We start from the raw sequence: 26,354 nt of genomic DNA on the forward strand, positions 1-26,354 counted from the left end.
AAAAAGGGAAGGTGGCTCAACCGTGGCTATCAAGCGAAATCAGGGATAGTATTAAAGCCAAGGAAGTGGCATACAAATTGGCCAGAAATAGCAGCGAACCCGGGGACTGGGAGAAATTTAGAACTCAGCAGAGGAGGACAAAGGGTTTGATTAGGGCAGCGAAAATAGAGTACGAGAGGAAGCTTGCAGGGAATATTAAGGCGGATTGCAAAAGTTTCTATAGATATGTAAAGAGAAAAAGTTAGTAAAGACAAGGTCCCCTGCAGTTAGAATCAGGGGAAGTCATAACAGGGAACAAAGAAATGGCAGACCAATTGAACAAGTACTTTGGTTCAGTATTCACTAAGGAGGATACAAACAACCTTCCGGATATAAAAGGGGTCAGGGGTCTAGTAAGGAGGAGGAACTGAGGGAAATCTTTATTATTCGGGAAATTGTGTTGGGGAAATTGATGGGATTGAAGGCCGATAAATCCCCAGGGCCTGATGGACTGCATCCCAGAGTACTTAAGGAGGTGGCCTTGGAAATAGCGGATGCATTGACAGTCATTTTCCAACATTCCATTAACTCTGGATCAGTTCCTATCGAGTGGAGGGTAGCCAATGTAACCCCACTTTTAAAAAAAGGAGGGAGAGAGAAAACAGGGAATTATAAACCGGTCAGCCTGACCTCAGTAGTGGGTAAAATGATGGAATCAATTATTAAGGATGTCATAGCAGCGCATTTGGAAAAAGGTGACATCATGGGTCCTAGTCAGCATGGATTTGTGAAAGGGAAATCATGCTTGACAAATCTTCTGGAATTTTTTGAGGATGTTTCCAGTAAAGTGGACAAGGGAGAACCAGTTGATGTGGTATATTTGGACTTTCAGAAGGCTTTCGACAAGGTCCCACACAAGAGATTAATGTGCAAAGTTAAAGCACATGGGATTGGGGGTAGTGTGCTGACGTGGATTGAGAACTGGTTGTCAGACAGGAAGCAAAAGAGTAGGAGTAAATGGGTACTTTTCAGAATGGCAGGCAGTGACTAGTGGGGTACCGCAAGGTTCTGTGCTGGGGCCCCAGCTGTTTACATTGAACATTAATGATTTCGATGAGGGGATTAAATGTAGTATCTCCAAATTTGCAGATGACACTAAGTTGGGTGGCAGTGTGAGCTGCGAGGAGGATGCTATGAGGCTGCAGAGTGACTTGGATAGGTTAGGTGAGTGGGCAAATGCATGTGGTATAATGTGGATAAATGTGAGGTTATCCACTTTGGTGGTAAAAACAGAGAGACAGACTATTATCTGAATGGTGACAGATTAGGAAAAGGGGAGGTGCAACAAGACCTGGGTGTCATGGTACATCAGTCATTGAAGGTTGGCATGTAGGTACAGCAGGCGGTTAAGAAAGCAAATGGCATGTTGGCCTTCATAGCGAGGGGATTTGAGTACAGGGGCAGGGAGGTGTTGCTACAGTTGTACAGGGCCTTGGTGAGGCCACACCTGGAGTATTGTGTACAGGTTTGGTCTCCTAACTTGAGGAAGGACATTCTTGCTATTGAGGGAGTTCAGCGAAGATTCACCAGACTGATTCCCGGGATGGTAGGACTGACCTATCAGGAAAGACTGGATCAACTGGGCTTGTATTCACTGGAGTTCAGAAGAATGAGAGGGGACCTCATAGAAATGTTTAAAATTCTAACGGGTTTAGACAGGTTAGATACAGGAAGAATGTTCCCAATGTTGGGGAAGTCCAGACCCAGGGGTCACAGTCTAAGGATAAGGGGTAAGCCATTTAGGACCGAGATGAGGAGAAACTTCTTCACCCAGAGAGTGGTGAACCTGTGGAATTCTCTACCACAGAAAGTAGTTGAGGCCAATTCACTAAATATATTCAAAAGGGAGTTAGATGAAGTCCTTACTACTAGGGGGATCAAGGGGTATGGCGAGAAAGCAGGAAGAGTGTACTGAAGTTGCATGTTCAGCCATGAACTCATTGAATGGCGGTGCAGGCTAGAAGGGCTGAATGGCCTACTCCTGCACCTATTTTCTATGTTTCTATGTGCGGATGGAATCCCTGCTGAGGCGCTAAAGTATGGCGGAGAGGCACTGTTGGCATGGATACATGACCTCATTTCTCTCATCTGGTGGGAGAGCATGCTGGGAGATCAAAGATGCAGTGATTGTGACCATTTGTTTTAAAAAGGGGACGAATTCGACTGCGGCAACTACAGGGGAATCTCCCTGCTATCAGCCACTGGGAAAGTTGTTGCTAGAGTTCTCCTCAATCGTCTTCTCCGTGACCGAGGAGCACCTCCCGGAATGACAATGTGGATTTCGTCCCCTACGGGGCACAACGGACATGATCTTTGCAGCGTGACAGCTGCAGGAAAAATGCAGGGAGCAGCTCCAGCCCTTATACATGGCCTTTCTCGATCTTACAAAGGCCTTTGACACTGTCAACCATGAGGGTCTATGGAGCGCCCTCCTCCGTTTCGGATGCCCCCCAAAGATTTGTCAATATCCTTCGCCTGCTTCACGATGACATGCAGGCCGTGATCCTTCTCAACGGATCCATTACAGACCCAATTCACGTCCGGACCGGGGTCAAACAGGGCTGCGTTATCGCTCCAACACTCTTCTCAATCTTCCTCATTGCCATGCTCCACCTCACAATCAACAAGCTCCCCGCTGGAGTGGAGCTAAACTACAGAACCAGTGGGAAGCTGTTTAACCTACGCCACCTCCAGGCCGGGTCCAAGATCACCCCAACCTCTGTCGTGGAGCTGCTGTATGTGGACGATGCCTGCGTCTGTGCACATTCAGAGGCTGAACTCCAGGATATAGTCAATGTATTCACTGAGGCAAATGAAAGCACGAGCCTTACACTTAACATCCGTAAGACAAAGGTCCTCCACCAGCCTGTCCCCGCCACACAGCACTGCCCTCCAATCATCAAGATTCATGGCACAGCCCTCGACAACGTGGACCATTTCCTATATCTCGGGAGCCTCTCATCAACAAAGGCAGACATTGATGCGGAGATTCAACATCACCTCCAGTGCAGCCTTCGGCCATCTGAGGAAAAGAGTGTTTGAAGACCAGGCCCTCAAATCTACCACCAAGCTCATGGTCTACAGGGCTGTAGTAAAAGTCGCCCTCCTGTATAGGTCTAAGGCATGGACGATGTATAGAAGGCACCTCAAGTCGCTGGAGCTATATCACCAATGATGTCTCCGCAAGATCCTGCAAATCCCCTGGGAGGACAGACGCACCAACATCAGTGTCCTCATCCAGGCTAACATCCCCAATATTGAAGCACTGACCACACTCGATCAACTTCGCTGGGCAGGCCACATAGTTCGCATGCCAGATATGAGACTCCCGAAGCAAATGCTTTATGCGGTGCTCCTTCATGGTAAACGAGCCAAAGGTGGGCAGCGGAAACGTTGTAAGGACACCCTCAAAGCCTCCCTGGTAAAGTGCGACATCACCACTGACACCTGGGAGACCCTGGCCGAAGACCGCCCGAGGTGGAGAAAGTGCATCCGGGAGGGCGTTGAGCTCAAAGAGTGAAGAGGTTAGGCACAGGCAGCGAAAGGAGCGCGCGGCAAACCAGCCCCACCCACCCCTTCCCTCGACGAATGTCTGTCCCACCTGTAACAGGATCTGTGGCTCTCGTATCAGACTGTTCAGCCATCAAATAACTCACTTTGGGAATGGAAGCAAGTCTTCTTCGATTCCGAGGGACTCCCTATGAGGATGATTCCTGGTCTATCTTTGTCCTTTTCCATAACTACCCTAAATCCAATTGAATTATGACCACTACCACCAAAATGCTCTCCCGCTGATACCCCTTCCACCTACCCAGTTTCATTCCCTAAAACAAAGTCCAGAACCACCCCCTCTCTTGTTGGACTTGTTACATACTGGCTAAAAAGTTCTCCTGAATGCATTTTAGAAATTCCGCATCCTCTATACCATTCACACTAATTCTATCCCAGTTAATATTAGGGCAGTTGAAATCCCCGACTATTACTGCCCTATTGTTTTGCACCTGTCAGAAATGTGCCTATATATTTGCTCTTCTGGCTCCCTCTGACTGTTTGGGGGTCTATAATACATCCCCAGCAGTGTGACTGCCCCTTTTTTGTTCTTCAGTTCTCCCATGTGGCCTCAGTTGATGATCCTTCTGACATATCATCCCTCCTCACAGCTGTAATTGTTTCTTTAATCAATACTGCGACCACCCCCTTCCATTTTTATCCCCGTCTCTATCCCATCTGAAAACCCTGTAACCAGGAATGTTGAGCTGCCATACTTGCCCTTTCAGCCATGTCTCAGTAATAGTTATATTATACTCCCTCGTATCTATCTGTGCTCTCAGCTCATCTGCCTTATTCCCATGACTCCTTGCATTGAAGTATATACCATTAAGCACTGCCAAACTGCCTTGTTGTCTATTTTATAGCCCTTGTTTCCTCTGTATTCCAAATTCACTTTATACTTTTTTGATTTCCAATTTCAGCTTTGCTTCTCTCCGTTCTAAATCCATTCTCAGGTTCCCATCCTCCTGCCAAATAATTTAAACCCTCCTCAACCACACTACCAAACCCCACCATGAGGATACTGGTTCCGGCTATGTTGCCAAACACCTTAAATCCGTGTCCTCTGGTTACCGGCCCTTCTGACACAAAATTGGTTCTCCTTATTAAGAGGGCTTGTGGGCTGGAGGAGGTTACATAGATAGGGAGAGGCGAGGCCTTGCAGGGATTTGAACAAGAGGAGGAGTATTTTAAAGGCTGAAGCCACCAGCCATCTCCCCCACTGCAGAATGTGACTCACTATTAACAGGAAGGATTTTTGTTTAAGTACTAAAGATGCATAATGAGAGATCAATCTCTGTCCCTTTAACTAACAGTGACATGAGGGAAATGAATGACGTGTAAACACCTGGTCCACTTGGCACTGAAGTGACTGAATCTTGATTTAACTTTCAAAAGATAAATTGTTTAACAGAGGTTTACACAGACTCACCTGACAGGCCGACTCAGGATCAACCCCTCAAGCCCTGCGATTGGTTGCAGAACATGGGCTCCCCCTGGGCCCTCCCACCTCTGAGCTCTCTTCCTGTTGGTTCCCAGGGCAATCAATCACCACTCGCCAACATTCCGCTGCCAGTTGAAGGGCTCAGAGGAAGAAATGAAATGAGGCTGTGAATCTGAGTTAAGAAATAAAATTAGAGAAGCATGATTACATTTATAAACAAAACTATTTAAAGTCAAATTAAATGAATTGTTGCAATTAATATATTCCTTTTGGGCCAAGTGGGAAACAAGTGATGTGTGGGCTGTGCAGAGTGTCTGTGCCCAGTTACACAGCGTGTCCCTGGCTCTCCGCTCCAAGTGCCGTTTCAGCTCACATCCAACTGACTGGATAAACCTCGCCCGTCTAAACCCCATCACACAAATATCAGCATTTGATGTTTAGTTATGTTAAACCTTTATAAAAGGATGGTTCGGCCTCAGCTGGCGCATTGTGTTCAATTGTGGGCACCACACTTTCAGAAGGATGTCTACACCTTAGAGAGGGTGCAGAAGAGATTTATTAGAATGGTACCAAGGATGAGGGATTTCAGTTATGTGGAGATACTGGAGAAGCTGCGGTTATTCTCCTTGGAGCAGTAAAGGTTAAGAGGAGATTTGATAGAGTGTTCAAAATCATGAACAGTTTTAATAGACTAAATAAGGAGAAACACTTTCCTGTGGCAGAAGGGTCAGTAATCAGAAGACACAGAGTTCAGGTAATTGGCAAAAGGAGCAGAGGCGATATGAGGAAACATTGTATACGCAGCGAGTTGTTGCAATCTGGAACGCGTAGTCCATTAGACACTTCCAGGGCAGGTACAGCAAGGGTTGGATAGAGTGCTAAGCTCTCTCTACACTCTCCCATCAGACACTTCCAGGGCAGGTACAGCATGGGATAGATACATAGAAACATACAAATGTAAAAAATAGGTGCAGGAGTAGGCCATTCGGTCCTTCAAGCCTGCACCACCATTCAATAAGATCATGGCTGATCATTCACCTCAGGACCCCTTTCCTGCTTTCTCTCCATACCCCTTGATCCCTTTAGCCGTAAGGGCCATATCTAACTCCCTCTTGAATATATCCAATGAACTGGCATCAACAACTCTCTGCGGTAGGGAATTCCACAGGTTAACAACTCTCAGTGAAGAAGTTTCTCCTCATCTCAGTCCTAAATGGCCTACCCCTTATCCTCAGACTCTGTCCCCTGGTTCTGGACTTCCCCAACATCGGGAACATTCTTCCTGCATCTAACCTGTCCAGTCCCGTCAGAATTTTATATGTTTCTATGAGATCCCCTCTCATCCTTCTAAACTCCAGTGAATAAAGGCCCAGTCGATCCAGTCTCTCCTCATATGTTAGTCCAGCCATCCCGGGAATCAGTCTGGTGAACCTTCGCAGCACTCCCTCAATAGCAAGAACATCCTTCCTCAGATTCGCAGACCAAAACTGAAAACAATATTCCAGGTGAGGCATCACCAAGGCCCTGTACAACTGCAGTAAGACCTCCCTGCTCATATTCTCAAAATCCCGAGCTATGAAGACCAACACACCATTTGCCTTCTTCACCACCTGCTGTACCTGTATGCCAACTTTCAATGACTGATGTACCATGACACCCAGGTCTCGTTGCACCTCCCCTTTTCCTAATCTACCACCATTCAGATAATATTCTGCCTTCATGTTTTTGCCCCCAAAGTGGATAACCTCACATTTATCCACATTATACTGCATCTGCCATGCATTTGGCCATTCACCTAACCTGTCCAAGTCACCCTGCAGCCTCTTAGCATCCGCCTCACAGCTCACACCGCCACCCAGTTTAGTGTCATCTGCAAATTTGGAGATATTACACTCAATTCCTTCATCCAAATCATTAATGTATATTGTAAATAGCTGGGGTATTTGTCTGCTGTATGGCTCAGAGACATGGACCATCTACAGTAGACACCTCAAATCACTGGAGAAATACCACCAACGATGCCTCTGCAAGATCCTACAAATCCCCTGGGAGGAGAGGCGCACCAACATTAGTGTCCTCGACCAGGCCAACATCTCCAGCATTGAAGCACTGACCACACTTGATCAGCTCCACTGGACAGGCCACACTGTCCGCATGCCAGACATGACACTCCCAAAGCAAGCGCTCTACTCGGAACTCCTTCATGGCAAACGAGCCAAAGGTGGGCAGAGGAAACGTTACAGGTACACCCTCAAAGCCTCCCTGATAAAGTCCAACATCCCCACCGACACCTGGGAGTCCCTGGCCAAAGACTACCCTAAGTTGAGGAAGTGCATAGAAACATAGAAAATAGGTGCAGGAGTAGGCCATTCGGCCCTTCTAGCCTGCACCGCCATTCAATGAGTTCATGGCTGAACATTCAATTTCAGTACCCCATTCCTGCTTTCTCGCCATACGTCTTGATCCCCCTAGTAGTAAGGACCTCATCTAACTCCGGGAGGGCGCTGAACGCCTTGAGTCTCATCGCCGAGAGGATACAGAAATCAAGCGCAGGCAGCGGAAAGAATGTGCAGCAAACATGTCCCACCCTCCCTTACCCTCAACGACTGTCTGTCCACCTGTGGCAGGGACTGTGGCTCTTGTATTGGACTGTTCAGCCACCTAAGGACTCATTCTAAGAGCGGAAGCCAGTCGTCCTCGATTCCGAGGGACTACCTATGATGATGATTAGCATGGATAGAGAATTGGCTAACTAACAGAAAACAGAGAGTCGGGATAAATGGTTCATTCTCGGGTTGGCAATCAGTAACTAGTGGGGTGCTGCAGGGATCAGTGCTGGGACCCCAACTATTTACAATCTATATTAATGACTTGGAAGAAGGGACCGAGCGTAACAGAGCCAAGTTTGCCGACGATACAAAGATGGGAGGAAAAGCAATGTGTGAGGAGGACACAAAAAAACCTGCAAAAGGACATAGACAGGCTAAGTGAGTGGGCAAAAATTTGGCAGATGGAGTATAATGTTAGAAAGTGTGAGGTTATGCACTTTGGCAGGAAAAAAAATCAAAGAGCAAGTTATTATTTAAATGGAGAAAAATTGCACAGTGCTGCAGTACAGTGGTACCTGGAGGTACTTGTGCATGAAACACAAAAGGTTGGTATGCAGGTACAGCAAGTGATCAGGAAGGCCAATGGAATCTTGGCCTTTATTGCAAAGGGGATGGAGTATAAAAGCAGGGAAGTCTTGCTGCAGTTGTACAGGGCATTGGTGAGGACACACCTGGAATACTGCGTACAGTTTTGGTTTCCATGTTTACGAAAGGATATATTTGCTTTGGAGGCAGTTCAGAGAAGGTTCACTCGGTTGATTCTGGAGATGAGGGGGCTGACTTATGAGGAAAGGTTGAGAAGGTTGGGCCTCTTCTCATTGGAATTCAGAAGAATGAGAGGTGATCTTATCGAAACGTATAAAATTATGAGGGGGGGGGGCTTGACAAGGTGGATGCAGAGAGAATGTTTCCACCGACAGGGGAGACTAGAACTAGGGGGCATAATCTTAGAATAAGGGGCCGCCCATTTAAAACTGAGATGAGGAGGAATTTCTTCTCTGAGGGTTGTAAATCTGTGGAATTTGCTGCCTCAGAGAGCTGTGGAAGACAGGACATTGAATAAATTTAAGACAGAGATAAGACAGTTTATTAACTGATAAGGGAATAAAGGGTTAAAGGGAGCGCAGGGAATTGGACCCGAGTCCATGATCGGATCGTCCATGATCGTGTTGGGTGGCGGAGCAGGCTCGAGGGGCAGTATGGCCTGCTGCTGCTCCAGTTTCTTATATTCGTTTGTGCTTATGTTCTACACTCACTAATTAGACACATCCAGGGCAGGTACAGCACGAGTGAGATAGAGAAAATCTCACTCTATACCTTCCCATCAATCACTCCCAGGGCAGGTACAGCACAGTTTAGATAGAGCAAAGCTTACTATGCAATTACCATCAAAAACTCACAGGGCAAGTATAGCATTATTTAGATAGAGTAAAGCTCCTAGATACACCATAAAGCTCCCTGTACCCTGGTCCTTCAAAAATGCCCACGGTTGGTATAGCACGGGTTAGATACAGAGTAAAGCTCCCTCTACACTGTACCATCCAAAAACTCCCAGGGATGGGACAGCTCGTGTTAAAACACAAAACAAAGATCCTTCTACATTGTCCAAGCAAGCATTCCCAGGGCAGGTACAGCAAGGGTTAGATATCGAGGAAAGCTCTCTCTACACTGTCCCATCAAACATTCCCATGTTGATACAGCAAGAGCCAGATACATAGTAAAGCTCCCTCAACACTGTCCCATCATACACTCCCAGGGCAGGTACAGCAAGGGTAAGATACAGAGTAAAGCTCCATCTGCATTGTTCCTTCAGGGGAGGAGGGGGAGGGGAACCAGTGAGTGTCGACCTGAACCCAGACAGAATTGGTGGTGAAACCTGGGAGTGGAGGAGAAACAGTCTAGAAATGTGTGTTGATTTGGATTTCAGCACAGCAGGAGGGACAATGTGTGGAACAGGGATTTACAGCTTTGGAAGAGCAAGAGTGGAAAGAATGTTCCATGGAAACTAGATGTGTCTATTCTGAATTTCTGTCTTGGACTGACAGTGATGAGTTTTGTTATCTCCTTTTACAGAATATTAGAAGGGGAGATTTTCAGACAGGAAACACAAACCAAACATCACGTCAAGATCTGACGGAGTCAATCGATTCATCAAGACCTGAATATCATCGGTCTTTGAAAGTGGAAGGAGAAATGTTTGCCTGTTCTGTCTGTGGGAAAAGATATCAAACATCAGTGTGACTTGAAAGGCACCGAGACACACACACACCCTAGTGAGAGCTTTATCCAGTTACACAGCCTGAAAAAACATCACACCATTCACAACTGATCGTCCAACCATGGAGAGTCACAAGGATATCCGTACCATGGAGAAACCATGGAAATGTGGGGACTGTGGGAAGGTATTCAGAAAACCGTGAGAGCTGGAAATTCATCGACGCAGTCACACTGGGGAGAGGCCGTTCATCTGCCCCATGTGGGGGAAGGGATTCACTGGGTCATCCCAACTTGTAACTCACCAGAGAGTTCACACTGAGGAGAAACCGTTCACCTGCTCGGAGCGTGGGAAGGGATTCACTCGGTCATCCGACCTGCTGACACACATGGGAGTTCACAAGTGACTGCAGGGGTTGGAATCTGCTGTTATTGCTGCTGTTAATCACATCCCGACTGAATCATGTTCATTCTGACAGTTGGGGTTTGTTTCTGCTGATGTTAATAACCCTATAACTGGGCTGGACTTTAATATTCTGGATACATTGCTGATTGTGTTCTTGGGGCTGCAGTGTCCATTTAAGAAACGCTGTATGTTATCTTTCCCCTTAATTCAGCAACTCTCAACAGAAATTTAGTTTGCAATAAAATTATGAACTTTTACTTTAATCCTAAGTTGATCTTTGGTACAAAATCTACAATAGTATGAAAGTTTCCACTGAAGAACATCTTCAATTAGAAAGAGCTGGCTGACAATTCTTACTGACTTGCACATTACACACAGTGGCCCCTCCATTATCCCCAAGAAGGGGAATGGGAATTGGTGGGGAATCAGTGTCCCCAAATGTTGCCCCTCCCGTCTGGTGTAGCAATCCCCTCGGCACGGGAATAGAGACAAGTCCAGACCAAAAGTGTGCGCAGTACTCCAGCTGTGGTCTTACCAACGCCCTGTACAGGTGTAGCAGGGCTTCCCTACTTTTATACTCCATCCCCCTTGCAATAAAGGCCAGCATTCCATTTGCCTTCCTGATTGTTTGCTGTACATGCATGCTAACTTTTTGAGTTTCATGTATAAGAACGCCCAGATCTCTTTGTATTACAGCATTTTGTAATCGTCCTCAATTAAATAATAATTTTTTTAATTTTTCCTACCAAAGGGGATAACCTGACATTTTACCACATTATAGTCCATCTACCAGATTTTTGCCCACTCACTGAGCCTATCCAAATCCCTTTGTAGATTCTTCACGTCCTCCTCACAACTTGCTTTCCACCTATCTTTGTATCAGTAGCAAAGTTGGCTGCATTACACTAAGTCCCTTCATCCAAGTCATTAATATAAATTATAAATAGTTGAAGCCCCAGCACTGATCCCTGCAGCACACCACTAGTTACAGTTTGCCAACCTGAAAATGACCCATTTATCCTAACTCTCAGTTTTCTGTTACTTAGCCAATCCTCTATCCATGCTAATATATTACCCCCAAGCCCGTGAGCTCTTAGCTTGTGCAGTAACCTTTTGTGTGGCACCTTATCGAATGCTTTCTGGAAATCCAAATATATGACACCAACGGGTTCTCCTTTATCCACTCTGCTCATTACATCCTCAAACAACTCCAGCAACTTTGTCAAACATGATTTCCCTTTCATAAAACCATGCTGACTCTGCTTGACTGCAATATGATTTTCTAAATGTCCTGTTACTACATCCTTAATGATGGACTCCAGTATTTTCCAATGACATGGTAGGCTAACTGGTCTATAGTTTCCTGCTTTCTGTCTCCGTCTCTTAAATAGGAATGTAACATTTGCGGTTTTCCAGTCCGCTGGAGAATTCAGGGAATTTTGGTAGATTACAACCAGTGCATCCACTATCTCTGCAGCCACTTCTTTTCAGACCCGAGGATGCATGCCATCAGGTCCAGGGGACTTGTCCACCTTTAGTCCCATTAGTTTGCTTCGTACTTTATCTCTAGTGATAGTGACTGTTTTAAGTCCCCCCTCCCCGCACAATAGCTCCTTGATTATCAACCATTGAGATGTTTTTAGTGTCCTCTAACGTGAAGACCAATACAAAATATTTGTTCAAAATCTCTGCCATTTCCGTGTTTCCCAATATTAATTTTCCAGTCTCATCCTCTAAAGGACCAATGTTTACTTTAGCTACTCGGTTCCTTTTTATATACCTGTAGAAGCTCTTACTGATATTTCTTGCTAGTTTGCTCTCAACTGCTATCTTCTCTGTCATCATTTTTTTAGTCGTCCTTTGCTGGTTTCTAACAATTTCCCAATCCTCTGGCCTCCACTGTCCTTCACAACATTGTATGCCTTTTTTTCAATTTGATACCATCCTTTACTTCCTTAGTTAGCCAGGGATGGTTCAGCCTTCTCTAAGCATCTTTATTTCTCACGAATAAATCTTTGCTGAGTTATGAAATATCTCCTTAAATGTTTGCCACTGCGTTTCTAGTCTTACCCTTTAACATACTTTCCCAGTCCACGTGGTGTCAGTGACGCTGGTGTGCCGACAGGGTGGATGAGCGAGTGAATCCCTTCCCACACTCTGAGCAGAACGACCTCTCCCTGGTGTGACTGTAGTGATGAGTTTCCAACAGGGATGGGTAATTGAATCCCTTCCCACAGTCCCCACATTTCCACGGTTTCTCCATGGTGCGGGGTGTCCGTGTGTCTCTCCAGGTTGGACGATCAGTTGAAGCCTGGTCCCCACAGAACATGTGTACAGTTTCTCCTCACTGTGAATGGTGCGATGTTTTTTCAGGCTGTGTAACTGGTTAAAGCTCTTTCCACAATAAGTGCACTGGAACAATCTCATTCGGGTGTGTATGTCTCGGTGCTTTTCCAGTCACACTGATATTTGAAATCTTTTCCCACAGGCAGAACAGGCAAACATTTCTCCTTCCACTTTCAAAGGCCGATGATATTCAGGTCCTGATGAATCGAGTGACTCTGTCAGATCTTGATGTGGTTTGGTTTGAGTTTCCCGTCTGTAAATCCTCCCCTTCTAATACCCTGTAAAAGAGTTCACAAAAGTCATTACTGTAAGTCCAGGGCAGAAAATCAAAACAGACAATTCCAGCTTCCATGGAATATTCTTTCCTCTCTTGTTCCGACAAACATGTGATCCAATCGAATTAAAAGGCGCCAAAGTAAGCAACAAAAGCAAAGGGAACCTTCCCAACTAAACCAGAATGTTGTTCCCAGTGTGTATGAGACACTCCGATACCCTGAGGTGCCACCAGTCACGGGAGTCATCAAGGAACCAATGCACACCGCATGTTCCCTCTCCAGGGCCATCCGGGCACCGACAAGACAAAAGACCACAAGAATTAGGCGCAGGAATCGGCCATACAGCCCCTTGGGCCTGCTCCGCCATTCAATATGATCATGGCTGAACTTCAACCTCAGCTCCACTTTCCTGCCTGATCTCCATATCCCTTGATTCCCCCAGAGTCCAACAATCTATCTATCTCAGCCTTGAATATACTCAACACCTACAGCCCTTTGGGGTGGATAATTCCAAAGATTTACAAACCTCTGAGTGAAGAAATTGCTCCTCATCTCAGTCTTATATGGCCAACCCCCTTATTCTGAGACTGTGGGCCCTATTTCCAGACTCTCCAGTCGGGGGAAACAACCTCTCAGCATCTACCCTGTCCGCCCCCCTCAGAATTTTACATGTTTCAATGAGATCCCCTCTTATTCTTCTAAACTCCAGAGCGTATAGGCCCATACTGCTCAATCCCTCCTCATAGGACAATCCCCCTATCCCGGGAATCAATCTGGTGAACCTTCATTGCACTCTCTCTAAGGCAAGTATATCCTTCCTCAGATAAGGAGACCAAAACTGTGCACAGTACTGCAGGTGTGGTTTCACCAAGGCCTTGTACAATTGTAGCAAGACTTCCTTACTCTTGTACTCTAACCCCCTGGCAATAAAGGCCCACATGCCTTCCTGATTGCTTGCCGTACCTGCATGCCAGCGCTCTGTGTTTCCTGTACGAGGACACCTGAATCTCTCTGAACACTAACATTTATTAGTTTTTCACCATTTAAAAAATATTGTTTTTCTGTTCTTCCTACTAAAGTGAACAACCTTACATTTCCCCACATTATACTCCATCTGCCACCTTATTGCCCACTCTCTTGACCTGTCCATATCCCTTTGCAGGCTCTTTGCGTCCTCCTCACAGCGTTCTTTCCCACCTGGCTTTGTATCGTCAGCAAACTTGGATACATTGTACTTGATCCCTTCATCCAAGTGTTTAATATAAATTGTAAATAGCTGAGGCCAAAGCAAAGCTAAGACCAAAGCTGACAGATCCTTGCAGTACCCCCACTAGTTACAGCCCGCCAACCGGAACATGGCCCGTGTATCCCGACTCTCTGTCCGTTAACCAATCCTCTATCCGTGCTAATATATTACCCCCAACTCCGTGAGCTCTCAATTAGCATTTTATGTGGCACATCAAATGCGTTTTGGAAATCCTGCAACATTACAGCCACTGGTTCCCCTTCATCCACCCTGCTGCTGACATCCTCAAAAAGCTTAATAAATGTATTAAAGACGATTTCCCTCCCACAAGACCATGTTGAGAGCAGACTGAGAGCCTGATTTTCTCAGTGCCCTGTTACACTTGTGTAGTAATGGATTGCAGCATTTCCCCCCAAGGACTGATGTCAGACTAACTGGCCCCGAGTTGCCCGTTTTCTCTCTCCCTCCTTCCCTGACCGTGGAGGAGAGGCAGGCAGCCAGAGTGAGCCAGCCCCTGGGCCTGTCACCGCGGGGGCGGGGGGGACAAAGCCGGGCTCAGCCTGTGGGCTTTGATTGGGGCCTGAGGCCTACAGCGGGTGTGGGTGAAGCTCCCCGGCCCACCCGCGGGTCCACACCCTCCGCCGCCCCCACAATCTCCTCCCGCCTCCCCGAAGGGTCTGACCCACTCGAGCTCGGGGCAAACGCCGGAGCCGCAGGTTGTTGTTGGGGGCCTGAGGCCTACCCCGGGTGTTTAGAAAGCCTCCCCGCCGGTTCCGGGGCTCCCCTGCGCCGCTGCCGCTTCCTCCTCCTCCCCGCTCCAGAACCTTCTCTCTGCCTCCAGCCGTTGGGCGGCGCGCGCACTCGAGGGGGCACGTGACCCGGGCCCACGGCCTGATTGACAGGAGCTCCCGACCAATGGGGAGCGAGATCGCGGGAACAGTGGGCGGGCGGCCGAGGTTGACGCGGGCTGGAACGTGTTGACGTCGTGAAAAGTGCAGACGACATTATATCAATGCAACTTGGTTCTCCTGAGTGAGGGAGGCTGGGGGTCAAGGTTGATTTGATTCTGTGCTGACCCTTGACCTCCCTTGCTCCCCAGTGCAGACCAGGAGAGGTTGCACATTCCAGCTGCTCACTGTGGGGGTTGTCAGCGGATCCCAGCCTGGGCTGCAGTTGGGGAGACTGCAGTTAACGTCAGTGCCCTGGGCTCCTGCAACTGATCACTGTCCACTCACCCCAGCAGCAAAGGCCAAGTCTGCAAAGGAGGCGTTGTTTTGGACTGTGATGCCCTCAAAGTTGAATAGGCTGCCAACAATCACTGCATACCCTCACACATTGGCCCTTTGGATGGGCACTAGGAGTGTGGGAAATTGCGCTCCGCTTCCATTGAGGGGTGGTAAGGCCAATTCTGCGGCGGGAGCAGGATTTCCACGCTGGGGGCTAAAATTCCCGGCCCCAGAAGGCTGCCGCCCCTAAGTTGGGAGCCTGTGCGGGGAGGCAGAGGGAAGTGGAGGGGAGACGGGGGCGGGGGATGGAGGGGAGAGTGGTAGAGGTGGGGGGCGGAGAAACCCAGGACAGGGGACGGGAGGGGCCACATTGCAGCGGAGGTCTGGGGGGGCGAAGTGTGTTGGAGGGGCGGGCCTGGGGGCTCTGTGCCTCGGTGCAGGGACTGTTCAGAGTGGGGTGGACGGGTTGACTGCGCAGATGGCGGTTGGTGGATGTGGTGTGGTTGGCGTCGCCGGGCGTGGCTCCGAGGTAGCCGGGGCTGGGGGCTCGACATCCGGGGGTGTTCGGCATTTGGGAAGGATTCTGACGGGAAGGGGCGGGTTGGATGTGGGGGGAGTGTTCCCGGTGTTGGGTGGGTCCGGAGTCGGGGGGGGGGGGCGGGGGCACGTTCTTGGGATGGGGGGTGGGTTGTTTGGGACTGGGATGGGAGAGACTTCTTCACTCGGGGAGTTGTTGGCCTGTGGGGTTCCCTGCTGCGGAGAGTTGTTGATGCCGGTTCATTGGATGTGTTCGGGAGGGAGTTGGATGTGATCCTTGCGGCTGGGGGGGTCGGCGGGTGTGGAGGTGCTGCGGTGGGTGATCAGCCATGATCTTGTTGAATGGTGGTGCAGGCTCGAAGGGCCGAATGGCCGACTCCTGCACCTATTTTCTATGTTTCTACCAGTGACTGTAGAACTCCTCACTGTAGAGGAATAGGAGGATATGTTGATAGGGTGGGAGGAGGGTCGTGTGGAGTTTAGACCCTGACATAGACCAGTTGGGCTGAATGGTGTGTTTCTCTGCTGCACATTCTATATAATACCATGAAAGGTCAAATCAAGGGAATCAGCAAAAACAAAAACAAAAACTTGTATTTATATAATGCCTTTAATGTGTAAAACGTCTTAAAGAATTTCACAGAGTATTATAAGACAAAAACATAACACCAAGCCACATAAGCAGATATCAGGACAGGTGACCAAAAGCTTGGTCAAAGTCATAGGTTTTCAGGAGCAGATTAAAGGAGGAATGAGAGGCGGAGAGGTTTTAGAGTTTGGGGTCTAGGCAACAGAAGGTTGAGCGATTACCATCAGGGATGCTGAAGAAGGCAGAATTAGAGGAGAGCAGATATCTCAGCGGTTGTGGGGCTGGGGGAGATTACAGAGATAGGGAGGGGCGAGGCCATGGAGGGATCTGAAAATAAGCATGAAAAATTTGAAGGCGAAGCGTTCCTTAACCAGGAAGAACGTAGATCAGCGATGCGTCCCCCGTATTGTAGGCACACTGGCCTTCCCTCGTTCACCTGGACCTTGCTGGCTGCGATATTTCATCCTGCGACCTCTCTTCCACTTGCTTCTGCAAAAAAAAAACGAAAGAAAAAATAGCACCGCTCTGTGAGAGGTCTTCCCTGCACAGCTCAAACTTAGGTTATATGAATTAATTTCCCTTCCCGAATGCTTGAGCAGCAACTCCTATCTATTTAGATAGTCTATTTTATTTTAACAAAAACCCATGTCCAGCCTTTGTGATGGAACAATACAAAAGGTATCTGCAATGTGTTTGCTGCAAGTCCATTTTATTCCATCTCGAGCAACCTGTCATGCAAGATAACACATGATACCAAATCATTCATTCCAAGCATTTTTTTTTAAGTCTTAAGTTCCATTTGGCACCATGCTGTGGTATTCAAGATCCATTACTGCAGATAAGAAGTTGAACATTACTGGAGTTCTTCTCATTTGTTCCAGCAAAGTTCAAAGTCATTAACACCTTGAAGTCATTTCCATATTAAAGAACCCTCTCGGTAATCTTGCACCACCATCATCATCATAGGCAGTCCCTCGAAACGAGGATGACTTGTTTCTACGCCAAAAAGGGTTGAGTTCACAGGTTTTTCAATGAAGAACCTAATATTCTGGATCTCGAACTACATGTTGAAGGGTGGAAAATGCCTGTCCGTGGATTTTTTTAACTTGTGCTGACCGTTACACACCAGCCACCCCTACTCTCCAACTCCTCACCCCAATCCCTCCTTCACTCCTACTCTCCAACCAGCCTCAATCCAACGCCTCCCTCACCCCTACTCTCCAACTCCTCACCCCAATCCCTCCTTCACTCCTACTCTCCAACCAGCCTCAATCCAACGCCTCCCTCACCCCTACTCTCCAACTCTTCACCCCAAACCCTCCTTCACCCAACTCCCCAACTCCTCACCCCAAGCCCCCTCACCCCAATCCCTCCTTCACTCCTACTCTCCAACCAGCCTCAATCCAACCCCTCCCTCACCCCTACTCTTCAACTCCTCACCCCAATCCCTCCTTCACCCTACTCCCCAACTCCTCACCCCAATCCCTCCTTCACCCCGACTCCCCAACTCCTCACCCCAATCCCTCCTTCACCCCTACTCTGCAACTCCTCACCCCAATCCCTCCTTCACCCCTACTCTGCAACTCCTCACCCCAATCCCTCCTTCACCCCTACTCTGCAACTCCTCACCCCAATCCCTCCTTCACCCCTACTCTGCAACTCCTCACCCCAATCCCTCCTTCACCCCTACTCTGCAACTCCTCACCCCAATCCCTCCTTCACCCCTACTCTGCAATTCCTCACCCCAATCCCTCCTTCACCCCGACTCCTCCTTCACCCAACTCCCCACCCCAACTTCCCTCACCCCAATCCCTCCTTCACTCCTACTCTCCAATCCCCCTCAACCCAACCCCTCCTTCACCCCTACTCTCCAATTCCTCAATCCAACCCCTCCTTCACCCCTACTCTCCAATTCCTCAATCCAACCCCTCCTTCACCCCTACTCTCCAACACCCTCACTCAAACCCATCCTTCACCCCTACTCTCCAATCATCCACACCCCAACCCCTCCTTCACCCCTACTCTCCAACACCCTCACTCAAACCCTTCCTTCACCCCTACTCTCCAATCATCCACACCCCAACCCCTCCTTCACCCCTACTCTCCAATCACCCTCACCCCAACCCCTCCTTCACCCCTACTCCCCAACCCCTCCTTCACCCCTACTCCCCAACCCCTCCTTCACCCTAACCACTCCTACTCTCCAACTCCTCAACCGAACCCCTCCTTCACCTCTACTCTCCAAGTCCTCACCCCCAACTCCTCTTTCACCCCAACGTCAGTTTTATCATCACATTAATGACCACACTGGGGGTAAATCTCAGGAGCTTCTGTGTGATGGTGAGGTGATCACTGGACAATAAAGCTCAGAGACTGGTGGAGGGCTGCTCATTATCCTCGGTGTGATTTAATCCCCTTTCCCACTGAATACTGCGGACAGACATGGTCACCTTGGTAACAGAATGGTCAGTGTGACATCACTTTCTAAACAAGAGCACACAAGACAATGGGCTATCAATAACTGGTAAAGGTATTAAACACTCTGCAATTACATTGTTATAAAATGGAAATAAAATGCTGGAAAAAATTGGTGAAGATAATAATTTCTCTCTATGGAATTGACTAGCAAACATTAAGAATGGTGTGTTTTGTTTACACATATAGCAAAGACTCTGTGCTCTTTTCAATTTTTCTGCTAAACCCCGCAAAAAATACATTGTGGACTTTGGGACCCTGCGGCAGCCCATCCGGCATGCTTGCTGGGTCAGGATCTAAAGAGACCGGGCACTGTTCCTCCTCCCACTGCCGGGGGAGTAGAAACATAGAAAATAGGTGCAGCGGTAGGCCATTCGGCCCTTCGAGCCTGCACCACCATTCAATAAGATCATGGCTGATCATTCACCTCAGTACCCCTTTCCTGCTTTCTCTCCATACCCCTTGATCCCTTTTCCCATAAGGGCCACATCTAACTCCCTCGTGAATATATCCAATGAACTGGCATCAACAACTCTCTGCGGCAGGGAATTTCACAGGTTAACAACTCTCTGAGTGAAGAAGTTTCTTCTCATCTCAGTCCTAAATGGCTTACCCCTTATCCTTAGACTATGTCCCCTGGTTCTGGACTTCTCCAACATCAGGAACATTCTTCCTGCATCTAACCTGTCCAATCCAGTCAGAATTTTATAAATTTCTATGAGATTTCCTCTCATCCTTCTAAACTCCAGTGAATACACACCCAGTTGATCCAGTCTCTCCTCATATGTCAGTCCGCGAATCAGTCTGGTGAACCTTCGCTGCACTCCCTCAATAGCAAGAACGTCCTTCCTCAGATTAGGAGACCAAAGCTGAACACAATATTGCAGGTGAGGCCTCACTAAGGCCCTGTACAAATGGGGCAGATATTTAAAGGGATAGGGACTCCCCTTTCTCTGCCTATTTATAGTTAAAGGGACGTCCAGTTTATCTTGGGATGTTGGGGGACTTCACTAACAGAGCTCCCATTAACAGTCGCTCCCTTCTGTACTGTGCAGTGATTGTAAAGCTGTCTATTTCAGTGACTTGAGCCTTACTAAAATATCTCACTTTCTGGAGATAAGAAATCTCAGATGGCCCAATATGTTGAGCCTGGACTGGCCCAATAGTGTGATGTGGTGATCAGAACTGTGTGAATACTCTAGCTGTGTCCTAACTAGTGTTTTACACAGTTCGAGCATAACCTTCAGAGGGAGATGGGAGTCTGGAACTTACTGCCTGAAAGATTAGTAGAGGCAGAAACCCTCATCGCATTTACGAAAGTACTTGGATATGCAATGGAAGTGCGTTAACCTACAGGGCTACGGACCAAGAGCTGGAAAGTGGGATTAGGCTGGATAGCTCTTTTTCGGCTGCACAGATATGATGGGCCTAATGGCCTCGTTCTGTGTTGCAAACTGCTATGATTCCATGTCACCAATCCCCTCCTGTCTGAAAAAACCAACCCCACAGTCACTGACACCAATCCTCTCCTGTCTGATATAAACCAACCCCACAGTCACTGACACCAATCTCCTCCTGTCTGATATAAACCAACCCCACAGTCACTGACACCAATCCCCTTCTGTCTGATATAAACCAACCCCACAGTCACTGACACCAATCTCCTCCTGTCTGATATAAAACAACCCCACAGTCACTGACACCAATCCCCTCCTGTCTGATATAAACCAACCCCACAGTCACCGACACCAATCTCCTCCTGTTTGATATAAACCCACCTCACAGTCACTGACACCAATCTCCTCCTGTCTGATATAAAACAACCCCACAGTCATGGAAACCAATCTCCTCCTGTCTGATATAAAACAACCCCACAGTCACGGACACCAATCCCCTCCTGTCTGATATAAACCCACCCCACAGTCACTGACACCAATCCCCTCCTGTCTGATATAAACCAATCCCACAGTCACTGACACCAATTCCCTCCTGTCTGATATAATGTTGCAAAGGACAATGGAAGGCTAGAGGATTGGAACATTTTTATAAACCAGCAAAGGACGACTAAAAAAATGATAAAGACAGAGAAGATAGCAGATGAGAGCAAACTAGCAAGAAATATAAAGACAGTAAAAGCTTCTACATGTATATAATAAGGAAATGAGTAGCTAAAGTAAACATTGGTCCATTAGAGGATGAGACTGGAGAATTCATAATGGGAAAGACGGAAATGGCAGAGATTTTGAACAAATATTTTGTATTGTTCTTCACGGTAGAGGACACTAAAAACATCCCAGCAGTTGATAATCAAGGGGCTATTGCGGTGTTGGGGGTGGGGGGGAGGGTACTTAAAACAGTCACTTTCACTAGAGATAAGGTACTAAGCAAACTAATGGGACTAAAGGTGGACAAATCCCCCGGACCTGATAGCATGCATCCTAGGGTCTTAAAAGAAGTGGCTGCAGAGATAGTGGATGCACTGGTTGTAATCTACCAAAATTACCTGAATTCTGGAGAGCTCCCAGCAGACTGGAAAACTGCAAATGTAACACCCTAATTCAAGAAAGGAGGGAGGCAGAGAGCAGGAAACCATAGACCAGTTAGCCTACCATCGGTCATTGGGAAAATACTGGAATCCATCATTAAGGAATTAGTAGCAGGACATTTAGAAAATCATGTTGCAGTCAAGCAGAGTCAGCATGGTTTTATGAAAGGGAAATCATGGTTGACAAATTTGCTGGAGTTGTTTGAAAATGTAATGAGCAGAGTTTTTTTTTTTGAAATTCGTAGCCAATCGTTCCAATTCTTTGTCAAATCACAAACGCCAGAGGTCACCTTGCACACGCCAAGGATCACTCTGCGCCAATGCTCTTAGCCAAAAGGCCTAGAGCCACTGCACCGTTCCTGGAAGTACTGCCATACCAGGTTCGTGCCATGGAGGTGGATGGGTCAGGTCCCCCACACACCTCCGTGGAGGTGGATGGGTCAAGCCACCCCACCCACCTCCTGTTTCCAAAAAAGCAAGCATATACCTTCCTGATCCAGGGAGAACCACCCGGAGGTCATGGTGGCTACTCCCCTGTCAGGTCATTTACGCATGATCTTAGCCAAAAGGCCGAGAAGCGATGTAATGAGCAGAGTTGATAAAGGAGAACCAGTTAACATCGTACATTTGCATTTCCAGAAAGCATTCGATAAGGTGCCACACAAAAGGTTACTGCACAAGCTATAAGCTCACGGGGTTGGGGGTAATATATCAGAATGGATAGAGGATTGGCTAACTAACACAAAACAGAGAGTCGGGATAAATGGATCATTTTTAGGTTGCCAAACTGTAACTAGTGGGGTGCCGCAGGGATCAGTGCTGGGGTCTCAACTATTTACCATTTATGTTAATGATTGGATGAAGGGACCGAGTGTAATGCAGCCAAATTTGCTGATGCTACAAAGATAGGTGGGAAAGCAAGTTGTGAGAAGGACGCAACAAATCTACAAAGGGATACAGATAGGCTCAGTGAGCGGGTAAGAATCTGGCAGATGCACTATAATGTCATAAAATTTCAGATTATCTCCTTGGTAGAAAAAATAAAAAAGCTAATTATTATTTAAATGGGGACAATTACAAAATGCTGTAGTACAGAGGGATCTGAGGGTTCTCGTACATGAAACTGAAAAAATTAGCATGCAGGTAAAGCAAATAATCAGGAAGGCAAATGGAATGCTGGCCTTTATTGCAAGGGGAATGGAGTATAAAAGTAGGGAAGTCCTGCTACAACTGTACAGGGCGTTGTTAAGACCACATCTGGAGCTTTGTGCACAGTTTTGGTCTGGACTTGTCTCCATTCCCGTGGCGAGGGGATTGCTAGACCAGACGGGAGGGGCTACATTTGGGGGACACTGATTCCCCACCAATTCCCATTCCCTTCTTTCTGGTGGATAATGGAGGGGCCACTGTGTGTAATGTGCAAGTCAGTAAGAATTGTCAGCAAGCTCTTTCCAATTGGAGATTTTATTCAGTGGAAACTTTGACACTATTGGAGATTTTGTACCAAAGATCAATTTAAGATCAACATTAAAATGCATAATTTTATTGCAAACTGAATTTCTGTTGAGAGTTGCTGAATTAAGGGGAAAGATAACACACAGCAATTTCTAAAATGGACACTGCAGCCCCGAGAATACAATCAGCAATATATCCAGAATATTAAAGTCCAGCCCAGTTATAGGGTTATTAATATCATCAGAAACAAACCCCAACTGTCAGAATGAACATGATTCAGTCGGGTTGTGATTAACAGCAGCAATAACAGCACATTCCAACACCTGCAGTCACTTGTGAACTCGCTGGTGTCTCAGCAGGTTCGATGACTGAGTGAATCCCTTCCCACACTCAGAGCAGGTGAATGGTCTCTCCCCAGTGTGAACTCGCTGGTGTAACAGCAGGCTGGATGAAGTAGTGAATCCCTTCCCACACTCAGAGCAGGTGAATGGTCTCTCCCCAGTGTGAACTCGCTGGTGTTTCCGCAGGGGGAATGAACAAGTGAATCGCTTCCCGCACTCAGAGCAAGTGAATGGCCTCTCCCCAGTGTGAACTCGCTGATGAACTACAAGCTGGGATGAACAAGTGAACCCCTTCCCACACTCAGAGCAAGTGAACGGCCTCTCCCCAGTGTGAACTCGCTGGTGTATCAGCAGCTCGGATGACCGAGTGAATCCCTGCCCACAATCAGAGCAGGTGAATGGCCTCTCACCAGTGTGAACTCGCTGGTGAGTTACAAGTTGGGATGATCCAGTGAATCCCTTCCCACACACGGGGCAGGTGAATGGCCTCTCCCCAGTGTGATTTCGTCTATGAATTTCCAGCTCAGATGGTGATCTGAATACCTTCCCACAGTCACCACATTTCCACGGTTTCTCCATGGTGCGGGTATCCTTGTGACTCTCCACGTTGGACGATCAGTTGAAGCCTCGCCCACCACACAACACATTTACAGTTTCTCCGTGGTGTGAATGGTGCGATGGTTTTTCAGGCTGTGTAACTGGTTAAAGCTCTTTCCACAGGCAGTGCACTGGAACACTCACTTGGGTGTGTGTGTCTCGGTGCCTTTCCAGTCACACTGATATTTTAAATCTTTTCCCACAGGCAGAACAGACAAACATTTTTCCCTCCACTTTCAAAGACCGATGATATTCAGGTCCTGATGAATCGATTGACTCCGTCAGATCTTGACGTGATGTTTGGTTTGTGTTTCCTGTCTGAAAATCTCCCCTTCTAATATTCTGTAAAAGGAGATAATAAAACTCATCACTGTCAGTACAAGACATAAATTCAGAATAGACACATCTAGTTTCCATGGAACATTATTTCCTCTCTTGTTCTTCCAAAGCTGTAAATCCCTGTCCCACACACTGTCCCTCCTGCTGTGCTGAAATCCAAACCATCGCACATTTCTAGACTGTTTCTCCTCCACTCCCAGTTTTCACCCACCAATTCTGGCTGGGTTCAGAAATACATTCACTGGGTCCCCTCACTCTCCTCCTCTGAAGGTGTTGACTCTGGCCGGGTTCAGTTCCACACTCAGTGGTTCCCCTCTCCACCCCTGAAGGTGCTGACTCTGGCTGGGTTCAGTTCCACAGTCACTGGTTCCCCTCTCCCTCTCTTCCGGTGAAGGTGCTGACACTGCCTAGGTTCAGTTTTACACTCACTGGTTCCCCTTACCCTCCTCTCCTGAAGGCGCTGACTCTGGCTGGGTTAAGTCCTATACGCTCTGATTTCCCTCCCTCATCCCCTGAAGGTGCTGACACTGGCTGGGTTCAGTTCTACATTCACTGGTTCCTCTTAACCGATAAGGGAATAAGGGGTTATGGGGAGCGGGCAGGAAAGTGGACCTGAGTCCATGACCGGATCAGCTATGATTGTATTAAATGGTGGACAGGCTTGAGGAGCCGTATGGCTTACTCCTATTTCTTATGTTCTCTCCCTCTCCTCCCCTGAAGGTGTTGACTCCGGCTAGGTTCAATTCTACACTCACTGGTTACCCTCCTTTTCCTCCCGTTAAAGTGCTGACCAGCGGAGAGCTCGGGGTCCTGCTTCTGGCTTCACATGGATGAACGATTCCGCCGGGGGGTGGGGACGCCGCTTGACAGAGCAGAGGAGGACAAAGGGTTTGATTAGGGCAGGGAAAATGGAGTATGAGAAGAAGCTTGCAGGGAACATTAAGACGGATTGCAAAAGTTTCTATAGATATGTAAAGAGAAAAAGGTTAGTAAAGACAAACGTAGGTACCCTGCAGTCAGAATCAGGGGAAGTCATAACGGGGAACAAAGAAATGCCGGACCAATTGAACAAGTACTTTGGTTCGGTATTCACGAAGGAGGACACGAACAACCTTCCGGTTATAAAAGGGGTCGGGGGGTCTAGTAAAAAGGAGGAACTGAGGGAAATCCTTATTAGCCGGGAAATTGTGTTGGGGAAATTGATGGGATTGAAGGCCGATAAATCCCCAGGGCCTGATGGACTGCATCCCAGAGTACTTAAGGAGGTGGCCTTGGAAATAGTGGATGCGTTGACAGTCATTTTCCAACATTCCATTGACTCTGGATCAGTTCCTATAGAGTGGAGGGTAGCCAATGTAACCCCACTTTTTAAAAAAGGAGGGAGAGAGAAAACAGGGAATTATAGACCGGTCAGCCTGACATCGGTAGTGGGTAAAATGATGGAATCAATTATTAAGGATGTCATAGCAGTGCATTTGGAAAGAGGTGACATGATAGGTCCAAGTCAGCATGGAATTGTGAAAGGGAAATCATGCTTGACAAATCTTCTGGAATTTTTTGAGGATATTTCCAGTAGAGTGGACAAGGGAGAACCAGTTGATGTGGTATATTTGGACTTTCAGAAGGCGTTCGACAAGGTCCCACACAAGAGATTGATGTGCAAAGTTAGAGCACATGGGATTGGGGGTAGTGTACTGACATGGATTGAGAACTGGTTGTCAGACAGGAAGCAAAGAGTAGGAGTAAATGGGTACTTTCAGAATGGCAGGCAGTGACTAGTGGGGTACCGCAAGGTTCTGTGCTGGGGCCCCAGCTGTTTACACTGTACATTAATGATTTAGATGAGGGGATTAAATGTAGTATCTCCAAATTTGCGGATGACACTAAGTTGGGTGGCAGTGTGAGCTGCGAGGAGGATGCTGTGAGGCTGCAGAGCGACTTGGATAGGTTAGGTGAGTGGGCAAATGCATGGCAGATGAAGTATAATGTGGATAAATGTGAGGTTATCCACTTTGGTGGTAAAAACAGAGAGACAGACTATTATCTGAATGGTGACAGATTAGGAAAAGGGGAGGTGCAAAGAGACCTGGGTGTCATGGTACATCAGTCATTGAAGGTTGGC

At 47.5% G+C, this 26,354-nt stretch overlaps 2 protein-coding genes and 1 non-coding gene across 11 annotated transcripts in view; all 3 read right to left on the minus strand.

Moving 5' to 3' along the window:
- LOC139252673 (zinc finger protein 135-like) overlaps window positions 1-14,988 on the minus strand; it is a 38,285-nt gene extending 23,297 nt beyond the window's left edge. The window contains exons 1-3 of the mRNA XM_070873446.1: window positions 13,846-14,988; window positions 12,332-12,885; window positions 5,021-5,204 (exon numbers count right to left, since the gene is read on the minus strand). The gene's annotated coding sequence lies outside the window, so the exon portion shown is untranslated. The remainder of the gene's footprint in view (window positions 1-5,020; window positions 5,205-12,331; window positions 12,886-13,845) is intronic.
- A 1,966-nt stretch (window positions 14,989-16,954) lies between these two features.
- Window positions 16,955-26,354, minus strand: part of LOC139252676 (zinc finger protein 239-like) — a 111,017-nt gene continuing 101,617 nt past the window's right edge. For 8 of the 9 annotated variants that reach the window (XM_070873456.1, XM_070873451.1, XM_070873455.1 and 5 more), the window contains one exon: window positions 22,978-24,235. In XM_070873456.1, the coding sequence (XP_070729557.1) occupies window positions 23,285-23,875 (591 nt within the window). In that variant the 5' untranslated portion in view covers window positions 23,876-24,235 and the 3' untranslated portion in view covers window positions 22,978-23,284. Of the gene's footprint in view, window positions 16,970-22,977; window positions 24,236-26,354 lie in introns of those variants that run through there. The other variant, XR_011591503.1, reaches the window with a different exon arrangement.
- Window positions 21,885-22,082, minus strand: LOC139252681 (U2 spliceosomal RNA). The gene has a single exon (XR_011591506.1). It is a non-coding gene; the product is annotated as a U2 spliceosomal RNA (small nuclear RNA).

Source organism: Pristiophorus japonicus, unplaced genomic scaffold (genome assembly GCF_044704955.1).
Source record: "Pristiophorus japonicus isolate sPriJap1 unplaced genomic scaffold, sPriJap1.hap1 HAP1_SCAFFOLD_476, whole genome shotgun sequence".
NCBI classification, from domain to species: Eukaryota; Metazoa; Chordata; class Chondrichthyes; family Pristiophoridae; genus Pristiophorus; species Pristiophorus japonicus.